A 17192-nucleotide genomic window follows, 5' to 3' on the forward strand; every position below is an offset into this window, starting at 1 on the left:
TATGGAGAGACAGGTAGCAGACCAAAACAGAAGGTTAAATGGGGAAAGGGAGAGAAGAGGAAGTGAAGGAAAGAAATATGGGGAGGGATGACTAACAATAAGGACCATTTGAGGGGTCATAAGGAAACATAATACAGTAGAAGCTTCTTAAAATAAACATATATATTAAGGAAATATAAATGGGGTCACCAAAAAATGGGGGAGATAAAGCCCCAACTAGATATCTTTGGGCACTAAGTGAAACCTCCAGTGCAAGGAATGGATTATATCTAACTGAGTGGTTGGCCAAAGGGGTCCCATAGGAACCCTCAAATAACTCAAGCTATTACCAAGGCTATTGGTTACTGTTCACAAATGGATGGTAAGTCCACACTGCTGAAGATAACACATATCTCATTGAACATCGAGAAGTCAAGCTCCTGACTAACTATATCCTTCACCCACCCATGACTAGTGTTCATGCTACTGGAAGGTATTCTGCAGGCTACCAGAGGAGAAAGGTAAACACCCACACAGCTACAAAACCTGCAATCTAAAATGGTGACCTGCTTGCATGATACACTGGTGCAATAGTGGCACAAATATTGTTGAAGTAATAAACCATCATCTGGCTTTAGATTCAAGACCCAATCCACAAGATGGAATTACCTATATCTGACACTGCTGCCATGGGCAAGATCATAAGATTAGACAGGCCATGTACCCAGGAGAAAACCAAACAATGGAATATAGCAATGAAATGACCCATAATGATGTTCTGCTACACAAATAAATCAGTATCTCCCTCAGTCATCATCAGAGATGCTCCCTCCTGCAGTGGATGAGAACAAATACAGAAATGCACACTGGACAATGCGCTGAATGATAATCTTGGAACAATCAGTCTTAGATGGGATGTCTTCATCAATCTGCCACCTCAGGGCACTGGGAGCTATGCAGAAGAGAAAGCAGACAGAATGTAAGACCCAGAGAAGATAGATGATACCAAAAAATTGTCTTCCACGCACAAAAGGGCTGATGCACATATGAATTCACAGAGACTATGGCAGCGTGCACTGGGCCTCAGGAAGTTTAAGTCAGACAGAGTTCCAGGGCTAAGCTGGGGACGAAAACATGACCTTGCATCCTTAAACAACAAGCAAACTCCAATTGACAACCACTTGCAAAAGAAAAATCAGTTTTCTTTAGTGGAGTCTCACTGAGTACACAAACCACACTTAAGGACAGGCTCCATGCCAAGCAGAGAAAAGCAACACAAAATAAACTCAAGTGTTTTGTAGATTTTTTGTCTAATAAATATTTGGGCACTTTTTTATATTACTGATCTTTTGCTTGTATATTATGGTGTCTGATTTTGTGCTTTTGTGATGTGCATGTGTTTCTTGTGATTTTTGTGTTTGTTTTATTCTAATATGTTTGTTTTTTATTTGCCTGTTTGTTTTCTAATAAGAAAGAGAAAAAGAATGCATGTAGTTGGATGAACGGGGAGGTACGAAGGGCCTGGGAGAAGATGTGGGAGGGGAAACTGTGATAAGAATGTATTAGCCCACCAGTGCCATTTGGACTAAGAGGTAAGTCTTTGTTCTCATAGCCAAACACCTCAGCCTCTAGGCTTTGGGCCCAGAAATACAACCCTGTACCCCCACACCACCACACATTGCAGTACCAGTTTCAGGTCAGCAGGCAGGTCTCCTGGAGACAGGTCAGATTACCACCATCTTCCACCAGACCCTGTAACTCTCAAACCCCACCCCTCCCAAACCTACCTACCCACACTCCGAGACTGCAACTGTTCCCTGAGATAGAGCCCACCAGCACTGCCTATTGGACTAAGAGCTTCTCCCTGAGACACTGAGTCCATCAGCACCAACTGGACCAAGAGCTCCAATTAGACCAAGAGCTCCCATTGGAACAAGAGTATCAATTGGACCAAGAGAGGCTCCCTCAGACATAGACACTGCTTGCAACAAGTGGAGGAAGAGTTGGGTAGACACCAGTGCAAAAATACAGTCAACAACATAAAGACCAATACAGCACCATCAGAACCCAGTAGTTCTACATCAGTAAGACCTGAACATCCCAACACAGAAGAAGCAGAAGAAATAGACCTTAAAATTACTTTAAGAAGATGATAGAGACTTTTAAAGAGGAAATGAAAATTCCCTTAAAGAAATCGAGAAAAACACAAAAAAAAAATTGGAAGAAATCAATAAATCCCTGAAAGAAAGCCAAGAAAAAGCAATTAAACAGGTGAAGGAAACAGTTCAAGATTTGAAAACTGAAATAGAGAGAATAAAGAAGACACAAACTGAGGGAATGCTGGAAAGAGAAAATCTGAGTAAACAAACAGGAACTACAGAAGAAAGCATAGCCAACAGAATTCAAGAGATGGAAGAGAGAATCTCTGGCATTGAAGATATGATAGAGGAAATAGATTCATCAGTCAAAGAAAACACTAAAGCCAACAAAGTCATAACACAAAACGTCCAGGAAATTTGGGATACCATAAAAACACCAAACCTAAGAATAATAGGGATAGAAGAAGGAGAAAAATACCAACTCAAAGGCACAAAAAATATATTAAACAAAATTAGAGAAGAAAACTTTCCCAAGCTAAAGAAGAAAATGCCTATGAAGATACAAGAAGCTTACAGAACACCAAATGGACTGGATCCAAAAGAAAAAAAGTCCACTCACCACATAATAAACAAACTACTAAACATAGAGAATAAAGAAAAAATATTAAGAGCTACAAAGAAAAAAGGCCAAGTAACACGTAAAGGCAGACCCATCAGAACACCTGACTTATCAATGGAGACTTTGAAAGCCAGAAGGTCAAGAACAGATGTTATGCAGACCCTAAGAGACCATGTATGTGAACCCAGACTATTATACCCAGCAAAACTCTCAATCACCATACACAGAGTAAAAAAAAAAAAAAAAATTTAAAAAAAAAAGTATTCCATGATAAAATCAGATTGAAACAATACCTATCCACAAATCCAGCACTAGAGAAACACTAGAAGGAAAAATCCACCCTAAGGAAGCTAGATACACCCATGAAAACACAAGCAACAGATAATCCCACACCAACAAACAACAAAGAAGGGAAACACACAATACTACCACCAAAAAAATAACAGGAATTAACAATCACTGGTCATTAATATCCATTAATATCAATGGCCTAAATTTACCTATAAAAAGACACAGGCTTACAGAATGGAGATGAAAACAGTATCCATCCTTCTACTGCATACAAGAAACACACCTCAACTTCAAAGACAGACACTATCTCAGAGTAAAAGGCTGGGGAAAGACTTTCCAATAAAATGGACTTAAGAAGTAAGCTGGTATAGCTATTCTAATAGCTAAATAGACTTCGAACTAAAATCAATCAAAAGAGATCAGGAAAGACATTACTTTAACACAGGGAAAATCCATCAAGATGAAGTCTCAATTCTGAACATTTATGCCCCAAATACAAGGGTACCCACATTTGCGAAAGAAGCATTACTAAACCTTAAATCACACATCAAATCCCACACACTAGTAGTAGGAGACTTCAACATCCAGTCTCACCAATGGACAGGTCTGTCAGACAGAAACTTAACAAAGAAATAAGGGAACTAAGAGAAGTTATGACTCAAATGGACTTAATAGATATTTACATAACATTCCATCCTAACAAAAATAATACACCTTCTTTTCAGCACCTTATGGAACCTTCTCCAAAATTGACCACATGCTTGGTCACAAAGCAAATCTCAACAGATACAAAAAAAAAATTGAAATAATCTCCTGTATCTTATCAGACCACCATGGCTTAAAGTTAGATCTCAACAACAACAAAAATTACAGAAAACCTACAATCTCATTGAAACTGAATAAAAAATGCCCAACTAAATCACCAAGGAAGAAATAAAGAAAGAAATTAAAGATTTCCTAAAATTCAATGAAAATGAATGCACAACATACCCAAACTCATGGGACACCATGAGAGCAATGCTAAGAGGAAAATTCATAGCTCTAAACACCCACATAAAGAAGTTGGAGAAATCTCACACTAGTGACTTAACAGCACACCTGAAAGTTCAAGAACAAGAAGAAGCAAACTCACCCAGGAAAAACAGATGCCAGGAATTAATCAAATTGAGGGCTGAAATCAATAAAATAGAAACAAAGAGAACAATACAAAGAATCAATGAAACAAAGAGCTTGTTCTTTGAGAAAATCAACAAGATAGAAAAGCCCTTATCCAAACTAACCAAAAAGCAGAGAGAGAGCATCCAAAATAACAAAATCAGAAATGAAAAGGGGGACTTAACAACAAACAATGAGGAAATCCAGAGAATCATCAAGTCATACTGCAAAAACCTGTACCCCACAAAATTGGAAAATCTAAAAGAAATGGACAATTTTCTGGATAGGTACCACATACCAAAGTTAAATCAAGACCAGATAAACTATTTAAATAGACCAGTAATGCCTAAGGAAATAGGAACAGTCATTAAAAGTCTCCCAACCAAAAAAAAAAAAAAGAAAGCCCAGGACCAGATGGTTTCTGCACAGAATTCTACCAGATTTTCAAAGAAGAGCTAATACAAATACTATTCAAATTGTTCCATCAACAAAAACAGAAGGAACGTTACCAAATTCTTTTTTTTTTTTTTTTTTTTTTTTGGTTTTTCGAGACAGGGTTTCTCTGTGTAGCTTTGTGCCTTTCCTGGGACTCACTTGGTAGCCCAGGCTGGCCTCGAACTCAAAGAGATCCGCCTGGCTCTGCCTCCCGAGTGCTGGGATTAAAGGCGTGCACCACCACCGCCCGGCACCAAATTCTTTTTATGAGGCTACAGTTACCCTGATACCCAAACCACACAAAGATGCAACAAAGAAAGAGAATTACAGACCAATCTCCCTCATGAACATTGTTGCAAAAATACTCAATAAAATACTGGCTAACTGAATCCAGGAACACATCAAAAAAATTATCCACCATGACCAAGTAGACTTCATCCCAGGGATGCAAGGATGGTTCAATATACAAAAGTCTGTCAATGTAATACACCATATAAACAAACTGAAAGAAAAAAATCACATGATCATCTCATTGGATGCTGAAAAAGCCTTTGAAAAAATCCAACACCCCTTCATAATACAGGTTATAGAGAGATCAGAAATACAAGGAATATTTACAGCAAGCTGACAGCCAACATCAAATTAAATGGAGAGAAACTCAAAGTGATTCCACTAAAATCAGGAACAAGACAAGGCTGTCCACTCTCCCCATATTTATTCAACATAGTACATGAAGTTCTAGCTAGAGCAATAAGACAACAAAAGGAGATCAAGGGGATACAAATTGGAAAGGAAGAGGCCAAACTTTCATTCTTTGCGGACGATATGATAGTATACATAAGTGACCCCAAAAATTCTACCAGGGAACTCTTACAGCTGATAAACTCCTTCAGTAAGGTGGCAGGATACAAGATTAACTCAAAAAAATCAGTAGCCCTCCCATATACAAATGATAAATGGGATGAGAAAGAAATCAGAGAAACATCACCCTTTACAATAGCCATAAATAATATAAAATACCTTGGGGTAACTAACTAAGCAAGTGAAAGACCTGTGTGATAAGAACTTTAAGTCTCTGAAGAAAGAAACTGAAGAAGATATCAGAAAATGGAAAGATTTCTCATGCTCATGGATAGGTAGGATTAACATTACAAAAATGGCAATCTTACCAAAAGCAATCTACAGATTCAATGCAATCCCCCATCAAAATACCAACACAATTCTCTACATAGCTTCTATTCTGCTCTCACGCCTGGCTCCTTTCTTGACTTTTCCAAGTAGTAGCTTTTGTGATAGTAGCTGAATTCCATTACATTTTCCTGTGGCTTGCAGCACTAAAATATATCTCTGTTTAACCTTGAAAACATAACATGACTACAAGTTTGATTGTTATAGATTACTAACTACTAGCCTGTATTTCTTAATTATCTTAAATAGTTTATAATAACTTTCAAGGACTAGAAGTTTACACTACACTACTGAATGAGCTACATAGGCATAATATCTTAAACAAGAGTAGAGACATATATACAGTATAAAAAATCTTAAAATTGTATCAATTACAAAATTCCATATCAATGTAAAAATACTTAAGACTAGTAGTTGCTTTTTAGTTTAAAAGTATATTCAATAATCTACTTTTTCCTATCATTTCTATACTATATTCCCCCTTTTTCCCTTCAGAAACAGATTCCTGAATCCAACCTCACTCGTTCAGTTTCCTCCCTTATCATGACCAGTAACAATTTGAAACCAAATCCCCTAAATGATGACAAACATCCATAACCCACTGAATGACCAAAATCACCCACCCTACCTTGTAGAAATGTGAATGTTGTGTCTTCTAGACTGATTCCTGTCATTGGGGGGTGATGACATCTTTAGGGGACCCCGAGAAAATTGGGATAATGATCAAATCCTGGGAGAGCTAGCTGAATCATTTGTTGTTCAGTCCATGTATGATGGGAAAGTGGTTAGTTTATCTGAAGTTTGGCTGGAGTAGTCTGTGAGGTTGGACCATCTCAGCTAGCAACTTTAAAGGTGTTCTGGATATAGATTTTTGAGGAAACTGCAACTGAGGCATTCTGAGAGGCTGGATGTCTTGAGCCATTTGTCTTATCCTCATTGGTGTCTGGTCCTTTTTTCTGAAAACACACAAACTTTTAAAGGTAACATATGTATCCTCATTAACACAAGTATGGGATGTGTGGTGTGCACAAGTCAACTAAAGATTTTTTGTTCTATGAGAAGGTAAAAAAACATGTCAACTTTTTAAGTCTGTTTGGACTGTACAACCAAACTCTCATGAGGACTCTGTAGCCAACAAGATTTATCATGTCTCGTCCAGTCTCAGAGATGTTCCCATGTAGAGGTATCAGCATATACATCACCTGTTTTGTAGTTTTTCTTGGTCTTTTTCTTCATGTCTGTAGCCAAGATTTTCAGGTCTCCCCTGATCAAATCTGGTCTTTATTAATTTTGAAGAACTCCGTAGCTCTTTGTTTCCTGTGGAAACAAAAGCAAATCCTCTCCCCCAATACAACATGTATTTTTACTTCCACTCTGAAGTTAAGACAGTCTTAAAATATATAGATTGGTTTAATTTAGCAGTTCCATAATCCAATGTCTTCAGCAGCTATTGTTTTTTGTACATTAGTATTTAAAAAATTTGAAGTCAACAAAATACCATACATGATCCAGACACCCTGTGTATTTCCCATCTTTATATGGCCTTTTTTGCTATTATTACTTTGCTCTTTCTTAAAAGATTATTAAACTTTTTTTGGTTTTTCAAGACAGGGTTTCTCTGTGTAGTTCTGGCTGTCCTGGAATTTGCTTTGCAGACCAAGCTGACCTCAAACTCACAGAGATTCACTTGCCTCTGCCTCCCAAGTGCTGGGATTAAAGGCATGTGCCACCACCACCCAGCAACTATTTATTTTTCTATGATTGTCTATATCCATTTTCTTTTCTTTCTTCAGCATTTAAGCATTTTAAAGCATAGTATATCTATTCAGAGATTTTCTTAATTGGGACCTGACTTTCTGCACATCTGCAGCCTCTTCTGACTATGTGAGCCAAATCTTAAACTGCTAAACTACTGTCAAGTTTGGCTCTGCTTAACATATGATGCACTGATGGCTGCCTCTGCCCCCACTTGGTTCCATAAGTGCCTAGCCTCATGCCTATGGGTATCAGCCCTGTAGCCACATTTACCTACTCTAGCTCTGGGAATATGCTATGTCCACCTGTGGCAGACATTTGTACCCAGTGCTAGCTGCTCAAGTACTCAGATGCATAGTAGGGCCTCTTAAAAGAGCCATGCCTCTGTATGTCACCAAGCAACCACAGTGATCAGGAAGCTGCTTGTTCAGAACTTTTTTTTAGCTTCTCAAGCCTTATGTGAATATACGTGACCAGATATTGGGCTCCATATGTAGCAAGCTTTCTTGTCAGACTTTCTTTGGATCACCAGCCCCCAAGTATCAAAACAGAGACTTATTAATTATGAAAGCTTGGCCATTAGCTTAGGCTTGTCCCACTAGCTCTTATAACTTAAATTAACCTGCTTTTATTAATATGTTCTGCCATGTGGCTCAGTTACCTCTACTCTGTACCACATGTCCAACCTCTTCAATATCTCCCTGGTATATTGCTGGTTTTATCCATAAGCCTCCTAGTTCTCTTTCTCCCTGGATATCTTGCCTATCCTCTCCTGGTTATCTTTTGGACATTCAGCTCTTTATTAAACCAATCAGAAGGCACCTTATCAAAAACACATCTTCCCAGTATACAAAACAATTATCCTACAACAGGAAAGTCTCTTTCATCTCTTGTATTCTACTGGTGATGCTTGCCTCTGAGGTGTCAAGACTTGTCCGACCTGTCAAATGGTTCTGAAGGCGGGGGTGGAACTGGAGAAATAATAGCTTTGAAATATAGATGTAGATGAAGAAAAAAAACAGAAGCAAAGGATAGCTTTGGGAGGGCTCTGGGTCAATACCACAGACAACTGAGTTTATTACTCACAAACTTTATAAACCCAAAGCAAGAGGGCAAAAAGACCTCCCCCTTTCAAGGACATCACGGTTGAAGGTACAAAGTACAGTCAAGTGTAAACACCTCCTTAGTACTCAAGGCATCTAGTTACCACACCTTATGGCAAAGCATCCTGTGATTAAGCCCTTGAAGTGTAAGACACTTGGTAACCATGCCTTTGGCCAAAACATCCTATTATGCAGTCTTGTAGGGGTAGGGGAGAAAAACAAGCTCAGACTCTCTTACCTTGAGTCAAGATAAAAACAAGTCACAAGCTGAGGTATCTGTGGGTACCCACACTGAGGTTCCTGTTCCAGTTCCTAAACTCTTCATTTCCTGATTTCCTCAGTTTGGGTTTTATTGGTTCAATTTCCACTTTCAGTTCTTAAACTGTTATATTCTTATCCATCAAATATTTGTGTCTTCATAATTCCTCTAGGTGATTCATTTCTTCTTTAAGGACCTCTATCCTATTCATAAAGACTATTTTAAGGTTTTATTCTTGTGCTTCAGTTATGGTGCAATACTTAGGGCCTACTGTGGTTGAGTTGCCAGGCTCTAGTGGTGACACATTATCCTAGCTGTTAGTGTGTTTCTATGATGGTATCTAGGCATGGGTTTAGGAAGACTCGAATTCTAGGTGCCGATATCTGGCCTTGTGTTTATTGAATGGGTGTTTTGCTCCTAGGTTTCTGTTCCCTTCCCTGGTTTTGAGGAAGTGTGGTGGTGGTCCTATGTTGCCAAGTGGGAAATTCTTCTGGTATCCTAATATGTATGGCCACAGGGGCTCCAGGTAAAATGTATTTCTAGGTATTGGGAGCGGACACTTAGGAATGGGGATTGGCTAGGAAGGGGGGCTAAAAGGGTTCATAGGGGGGAAGAAAGGAGGGTGTTCCACCAAGATCTGCTTAGTTAAGAATAAGAGGCAGTAATAGGTGGTCTGCTACAGAGCTGGGGATGAGACTGGGGGAATGGATTTGGAGAAATGGAGGGAGAGGTGAAGATCTGCAGTGAGCCTGCCTGTTTCCCTGGTTGGAACAGTGCCTCCTGGAATTGAGGGTAGGGACAAACCAATGAGTTGTGAAAGGGAAGGTAGGAGGGAAAAAAAACAGTGTGATCCATTGGAGAAGGAGGTTGGAAGGAAGACAGGCCACAGAAGATGGTCTGCTGCAGAGCTGAGGATAGACTGGGGAATTGGATTTGGAGAAGCAGAGGGAAAGACGAAGATCTGCAGTTAGCCTTTCTTTGCCAGAGTAGCCTGTGGGCTCCTCATGTCTTTTATTTTCACATTTATTTGTTTTGTGGATGTGTGTGCTCATGTCATGAATGTGTCATGAATATGGAAGCCAGAGGATAACCTTCAGGAGTCAGTTCTTTCCTTCCATCATGGATGTTATGGGAATCATACTCAAGTTGTCAGGCTTGATGCTAAGTGCCTTTAACTAGTGAGCCATCTTGTCAGTCCATGTCTGTCTTTTGATAGATGAATTTAATCATCACATGTGAAGCACCTATTTTATAAAAGGATCATGCACTATGATTTTGATCCACACCCATAATGCAACGTTTATTCAACATATGCAATAACCAGGTGTCACACATCACATAACAGAATAAGTAAATCACCATAGAAAAAGTTACAAAAATAAAAGGCACTTAAAAAGTCAACACTCTTTCATGATACTCTCAACAAATATTTAATATATTTAATACAGAAATGATTGCACCTTAATTTGTTAATGACTATACATGTATGACAAGCCAGTGACTATCATCATAATCAGTAAAAACTCCAGAGCTTTTCCTTTAAGATCAAGAACAGCATTCCTTATATTTATCATGATACTGCAACTTTGAGCCAATTAATTAAGAAAAAGAAATAAAAGGCATCTAAATAAGAAAGACAAAAATGTTTGCATATACTGTCATTCTGAATGGAAGAAAAATTGGTAGAGCTATCTGAAAAACAGTGTCAAAGCTCCTCATAAAACTATAAATACACCAACTAAATAATCCGACAGACTGATTATGGGCATAAACTTAAGGAATGCTTACTGAGATATTTGCAATCTATGTTCAATGTAGCAGTTCAATTTATTTCCAACAATAGAGTATGGAAACAATCTAAGTGTTCATTTGTGTAAAGAAACTTCCATAGGGACTGGCAAGATGAGAAATTGACTGTTTTAAGGTGGAAGGCAAGGATGAAACCCAAGGTTCTCCTTTGACCTCTATATGCACACTGTAGAGCCCATACTCATACAGAGATGCATGCACACTCACATCATATGTACACATACATACAAATGTTTTGAGTCTGTTCGTAAAGAGTAGAATGTCTACCCTTTTCGTTTCTTAAAGGAAATTCTGTCACGCAAGACAACAGGCATGAAACTAGAAGACATTTTGTTATATCAAAATAAACCAAGACAAAAACTAAAAATACATTATAATATCTAAATATGGAGTGTAAATGGGTGAGGTTATGTGTGCATTTAATCCCAGGACTCGGGAGGCAGAAGATCTCTGTGGGTTCAAGGCCAGGCTGGTCTACATAGTAAGTTACAAGATAGTCAGAACTACATAGTGAGACCCTGTCTTCAAAAGAGGGTGATACAGTCAAACAGAAGAAAAAAATGTAATTGTGGTTACCAAGAGCTAACAGTTAGTGTTTATGAGTTATTGTTAAAGGTTATAAACTTTCAGTTACAAGATAACTTAAGAGTTCAGTTGATGAATATAGTTAACAATGTACTTTACCTGAATTTTCTAAGACAGTAAAAATTGCTTCATAACACCAAAACCAAATTACTGTATCACATTTTAATTAAACTGATAATTGTTTTGTGGTATATATACTCCACAGGATCTTATACATCTTAAATAGATTTTAAAGACTGGAAAGTCATTAAGTGCAAATATTAAAAATATCTCAAATATTGAAAATGTAAAAAAAATGGTTAAAACAAATTTATAAAACTATCAAAAAAGCCAAGTTTCTGTTAGTATACAAGATCTTAAGACAAAAAAGCAACCTCCATATTCTATACACACATTTTCCCAAGTGTGAACCACTTCATGTTTACTGAATGTTGATGACTAATGTAAATAATTACTTTCCAACATTTCTTACTTTCACAAAATCCTCCACTATAGGTAATCAAAGCACTGAGCAGAAATACAGTTTTCCACATTGTATATCAATAGTTTCTCTCACATACTTCTAAAAAGCCCATGAAACAGTGAAGGCTTTCCAATTTCTGACACTGTGCAGCTTCAAAGTGGGTTCATGTGAACTTGATTTTGAGCATTCTGATGACTTCCCATACTCTTTAAGTTCATGAGGCATCTTTGCAACATGAGTTCTTTCACATCTTTAAAGCCAACTAGTATATAATCACTTTACAAACGGCTTACACTGATAAGCTTTCTTGCCACTGTGAATTTGAATGCACTGTTAAAGCAATAGAACTTCCTAAAGCAGTCTCTTCATTCCTTCCAACCAAAGAATTTATCTCAAGGGTTTTTATGTGTCCTGAAAGATGAGAACTACTGAAAGGTATTCCATAACTTTTACATTTATAGGCTTTCTCCCCACTGTGAATTCTGACATGTTTACTTAAATGTGAGTAAACAGCAAAAGCTTTCCCACACTCCTTACATTCATAGGGTTTCTCTCCAGTGTGAGTTCGCATGTGAATGTGAAGGTAGGAGGAACATGTAAATGCCTTCCCACACACGTTACACTCAAAGGGCTTCTCTCCAGTATGAATTCTCAGATGTGCAATAAGATACGATGAAGAAGCAAAGGCCTTTCCACACTGGTCACATTCATATGGTTTCTCTCCTGTGTGACTTCTTACATGTTCAAGGAGGCCTGAAGATGTAGTAAAGGCTTTCCCACATTCTTTACAAGTATAGGGCTTCTCCCCAGTGTGAGTTCGTATATGTTTTGTGAGACCAGAACGTACAGTGAATGCTTTCCCACATTCCTCACACTTATGAGGTTTCTCCCCTGTGTGAATTCTTACATGTTTACTCAGATGTGAAGAAACAGTAAAGGCTTTTCCACATTCCTTACATATATAAGGTTTCTCTCCAGTGTGAGTCCGTATGTGATTATGAAGGTAGGAAGAACATGCAAATGCTTTTCCACACACATTGCATTCAAAGGGATTTTCTCCAGTGTGTGTTCGTAAATGTTTAGTAAGACTTGTGCGCTCAGTGAAGGCTCTGCCACATTCCTTACATACATAGGGCTTCTCTCCAGTGTGAGTCCGCATGTGAATACGAAGGTAAGAGGAACAAGTAAACGCTTTCCCACATACTTTACATTCAAAGGGCTTCTCTCCAGTGTGTGTTCTCAAATGTGTAATAAGAGTTGAGGAAGAAGCAAAAGCTTTCCCACAATGATCACATTCAAAGGGTCTCTCTCCCATATGACTTTTCATATGTTTAATAAGGCCTGAGGTTGAAGTGAAAGCTTTCCCACATTCCTTACATTTATAAGGCTTCTCTCCAGTATGTGTTGGTAAATGTTTACTAAGGCCAGAGCGCCCTGTGAAGGCTTTGCCACAGTCCTTACATTTATAGGGCTTTATTCCAGTGTGAACTCGAAAGTGATCATTAAGGCATGAGGAATTTCTAAAGCATTTTCCACAAACCTTACATTCAAAGGGCTTCTCTTCAGTGTGAGTTTTTAAGTGCTGAGTTAGTGGGTAACATCTAGAAAAAGCTTTCCCACATTCCTTGCATTGATAAGGTTTCTCCCCCGTGTGGGTACGCATATGGATATTAAGGTTGGCAGAATATTTAAAACTTTTCCCACATTCATTACAATCATAGGATTTTTTTCCAGTGCATGTTTGACCCACAGCTGGGTTAAAAGCATCACCACACCGTACCCATTTAAAGAGTTTGTCTTCACTGTGAGTTCTTCCAGATGCCTGAAGGTATGACTGATTATCCAAGGCTTGCTGAAATTCACTAGATTTGAGGAATTTGGCTTGTACACATGTTGTCTGGTAAACATCACTTGCAGCCAGACTGATGTCTTTTTCATACTGGCTTAATTCAGGACCTTTGTCTGCAGAAGAGGTTTCCTCAGGCCAAGTAGGAATGGCTTGTCCATACTGAACACAATCATAAATGTTTCCTCTGTTTTGAATACCTTTGTGTGTCAGACTATATGAAGGTTCTTTGAAGTTGTCTTCACGTGGCTTAAAGTCACACAGCTCCTTTCCATTGTGGCTATTTGACTGTTGATTAAAAGAAAATAATAATATATTAATTTTTTTCAAATTTATTAGTATACTTCACTCATCTAAAGACATGAACATGATGAGGATGAAAGTTTTTCCAATTTTAATTACATGTATTTCACTCAATGTGAATGAAAAAATCCTATTGCAAGAATCTTATGCCTTCTGCTCTAATTCTGAAAAGCTCCCTGTGCTTTCATGAAATTGTTTTAAAAGCCCAATATCTGTAACTATAGGTAGGAATACGAGCTTATGGGAACTCAAGTTTCAAACTAGAATTAGAACATCTTTCTAGACTCTATGGATGTAAGCTATTTCTCTCTAATACCTCTTTATTTGGAAGGATTTTAATGAAATTTACATGAAATACCTAGTCTATTTTAATGAAGAAAATATGAAATATCTCTTGTGACTCTTACCAGTTGTATCTCATTTGATATTTTTAACTGAAAAATATCCTGCTGAAACATTGTCCCTCTGGTGTTAAGTCGCATAGCCCATTCTGAAGTTAAACAACAACAAGAACCATGTAAGTGCTTCCACAGAGAAATAAACATTAATAATTACATATCTAATTTGAATTTGTATTCATATTAAACAAGTTAAAAACAAAGCTATGTTATGTTAGCAACTTGGCTAGGTCTAGGATTTTACAGGCTGGGATATAGGTCTGTGTCAAAATAAAAGAGGTCCTAAGAGCTAGAGAGATGGTTCAGAGGCTAAGACCACTTGCTGTTCTTGTTTAAAAATGAATAAATAAAACACCCAGATTCAGTCCCCAGTACCCACATCAGACAGCTCACAACTACTTCTGACTTCATTCCAGGGGACCTGGCACCCCCTTCTGATCACCACAAGCACCTGTAGGCACAAGGCACACATGAACTCACACAGGTCCATATGCATCACATAAAACTTAAAACAATAATATTTTTAAGAGGCCCTGGATCCAATAGTCAATAATAATGATGATAACAATAAAAACATAAACATAAAATATAATTACAAAGAGAATAGGCAGTCAAAATTTAGAAATGAATGATTTACTCTGAAATTTAAATGCACTGATAAACAGAGACAGTATTATTAAGGGAGTAAAGAAAGATTTGGACTATTGAGATTGTAAAAAATTCTAAGTAATGGAATTTGGAAACATCTCCTAAAACTTTCAAGTCCAATGGCCTCAGGCTCCTGACTCAAGTTTTCACTTCTTGGTAATACACCTTAGTGGTAGAGCACTTGCTTAGCTTGCCATGCCATCCACAGAATTGGGTGGGGTGGGGTGTCCCTACTGTATTCCAAATAGACTGAACTCCCAAACATTTACCTTGGTGAACTCCTCTCTCAACTACTCTAAACTCTTCTGCCTCCAAACAAGAGCTTGAGCTGGGTTTGATGAGCTGACATCCTATACATGAAGAAAGATGCACTCATGAAAGCAGATCAAGCAAGAAAGGGTGTACCTTTCCATGACTTACAAACTATGGTTTCAAAAACAGCAATGAAATACTGCTGAAGACTCCAACATGTAAATACCCCTTTTATAGTCAATAGGTACTGGTTTCTTTCCTTTAAAGCCTAAAGTGATGGTTACAAAGACAAGACAAAACACTAATACTGAGACAGCTCACCAAGTAAAAACGACATTAAGCATGACCACCTGATTTACCTGTCTGGGACATGGTGGAAGAAAAGAACTAACTCCCACAAATTGACTACTGACTTTTAGATGTGTGCTATGACAAACAAAAAAATAAATGTAAACAGAACATTTTTAAGCACTAATATTAATAGAAAAGAAAGTGAAAGAAAAAAAATTTTGAGATAGGTTTCTCCACTGTGTGTCTCTAGCTGGTCTAAAACTTTGTAGACCCAGACTGGCTTTGAACTCACAGATATATGCCTGTCTCTACTTCCTGGAATGCTAGGATGAAAGGCATGTGTCACCACATCCACAAGATCTTTGTTATTATGGAGAAAAAAAGTTACACTAGTATTAAATATTTCAGTGCATCAGAATCATATGGAGGAACTGTTAAAACAGAGATGATCAAGGCACCAAATTAAATGTTTCTGATTCAGTTGGTCAAAGGTAGTCTGAAAATGTACTTTTAGTAGAGCAGAACAGCAACACTGGTGATTTTAGGACTGTGTCTTAAAAAGCACCACAACTGATTGAAACACAGTAGGGCAGAGTTTGAGACCTCTGTTTCTCTTCTCTGTCTCTCTCTCTCTGTCTCTCTCTCTCTCTCTCTCTCTCTCTCTCTCTCTCTCTCTCTCTCTCTCTCTCTCTCTGTCTGTCTGTCTTTTGAGAGAGTCTCTGTATGTAGTCCCGGCTATTCTGGAGCTCACTATGTAGACCAGGCTGAACTCAAATACAGAGATCCTCTTGCCTCTGCCTCCCTAATACTGGGATTAAAGCATGTGCCACCATGCCTGGCCTTTTGTTATTGTCAAGCCCTCTGTTATTTTCTGTCCTTAGAGCTGCCATCACCAATCCTAAAACACAGAAAACTCATAGGTGTGATGGCTCAGCAGGTAAAGGTGCTTGATGCCAAGCCTGACAACCTAGGTTCCATCTTTACAACTCACGTAATAGGAGGAGATGACTCCCAAAAGCTGTCCTCTGAACTCCACTTGTGGACTATGATACACACACACGCACACACACACACACACACACACACACACACACACACACCACAAAATTAAAAAATATACAAATTAGAAAAAAATATACAAATATTTTTGTTCTGTTAGCATCTATAGGGAATGAGGGGAACCTCACCTAATGTGGCCAGGTTCTGGTAGTTCTCCAGCATCACCTCTCTGTAAAGGTTCCTTTGTTTTGTGTCCAATAAAGTCCATTCCTCCTGGGTGAAGTCTATAGCCACATCCTCAAAGGTCACTGACTCCTACAATCACACACACTTGGATTTGAGCCCACTAACATCTCCATCCAAGGTCACAGGAGATTGAGGATGGAAACTCAATGTTACAAAGAGCTGGGAGTTCTCCAGCAGTCTATGCCAGAGTTCAGTGGATAGACCTAGGCACTATTAATATCCATCTCACTACTACTAATTTTCACTTTCACATCTTACTTTTAAAGACAGGGTTGGCCAGGTTGGCTGACCCTAAACTATTTCCTCACCTTTACCTACCCAGTGCTGGGATTAAAGACATACACCACTAATCTAGTGCCTAGACTCCATCCTTACATCTTTCTTAAAACATCCCATTATCTCACCCACAACCAGACCAGATACTCTTCCTCATTTATTTCCTTCTATTTAAACATGCTAAACACACTGC

The 17192-nt window shown here is 38.3% G+C and overlaps 1 protein-coding gene across 3 annotated transcripts in view; it reads right to left on the reverse strand.

Annotated features, from left to right (window-relative positions):
- Nucleotides 1–10156: 10156 nt before the first annotated feature.
- The window catches only part of LOC131914747 (zinc finger protein 883-like), a 29725-nt gene continuing 22689 nt past the window's right edge, over nucleotides 10157–17192 (reverse strand). Inside the window, exons 3-6 of one of the 3 annotated variants that reach the window (XM_059267373.1) lie at nucleotides 16666–16792; nucleotides 15205–15285; nucleotides 14297–14379; nucleotides 10157–13874 (exon numbers count right to left, since the gene is read on the reverse strand). In XM_059267373.1, coding sequence (XP_059123356.1) covers nucleotides 12030–13874; nucleotides 14297–14379; nucleotides 15205–15285; nucleotides 16666–16792 — 2136 coding nt within the window. In that variant the 3' untranslated portion in view covers nucleotides 10157–12029. The remainder of the gene's footprint in view (nucleotides 13875–14296; nucleotides 14380–15204; nucleotides 15286–16665; nucleotides 16793–17192) is intronic. The other 2 variants (XM_059267374.1, XM_059267375.1) reach the window with 2 other exon arrangements.

The sequence above is a fragment of the Peromyscus eremicus genome, chromosome 7, assembly GCF_949786415.1.
Source record: "Peromyscus eremicus chromosome 7, PerEre_H2_v1, whole genome shotgun sequence".
NCBI lineage: Eukaryota > Metazoa > Chordata > Mammalia > Rodentia > Cricetidae > Peromyscus > Peromyscus eremicus.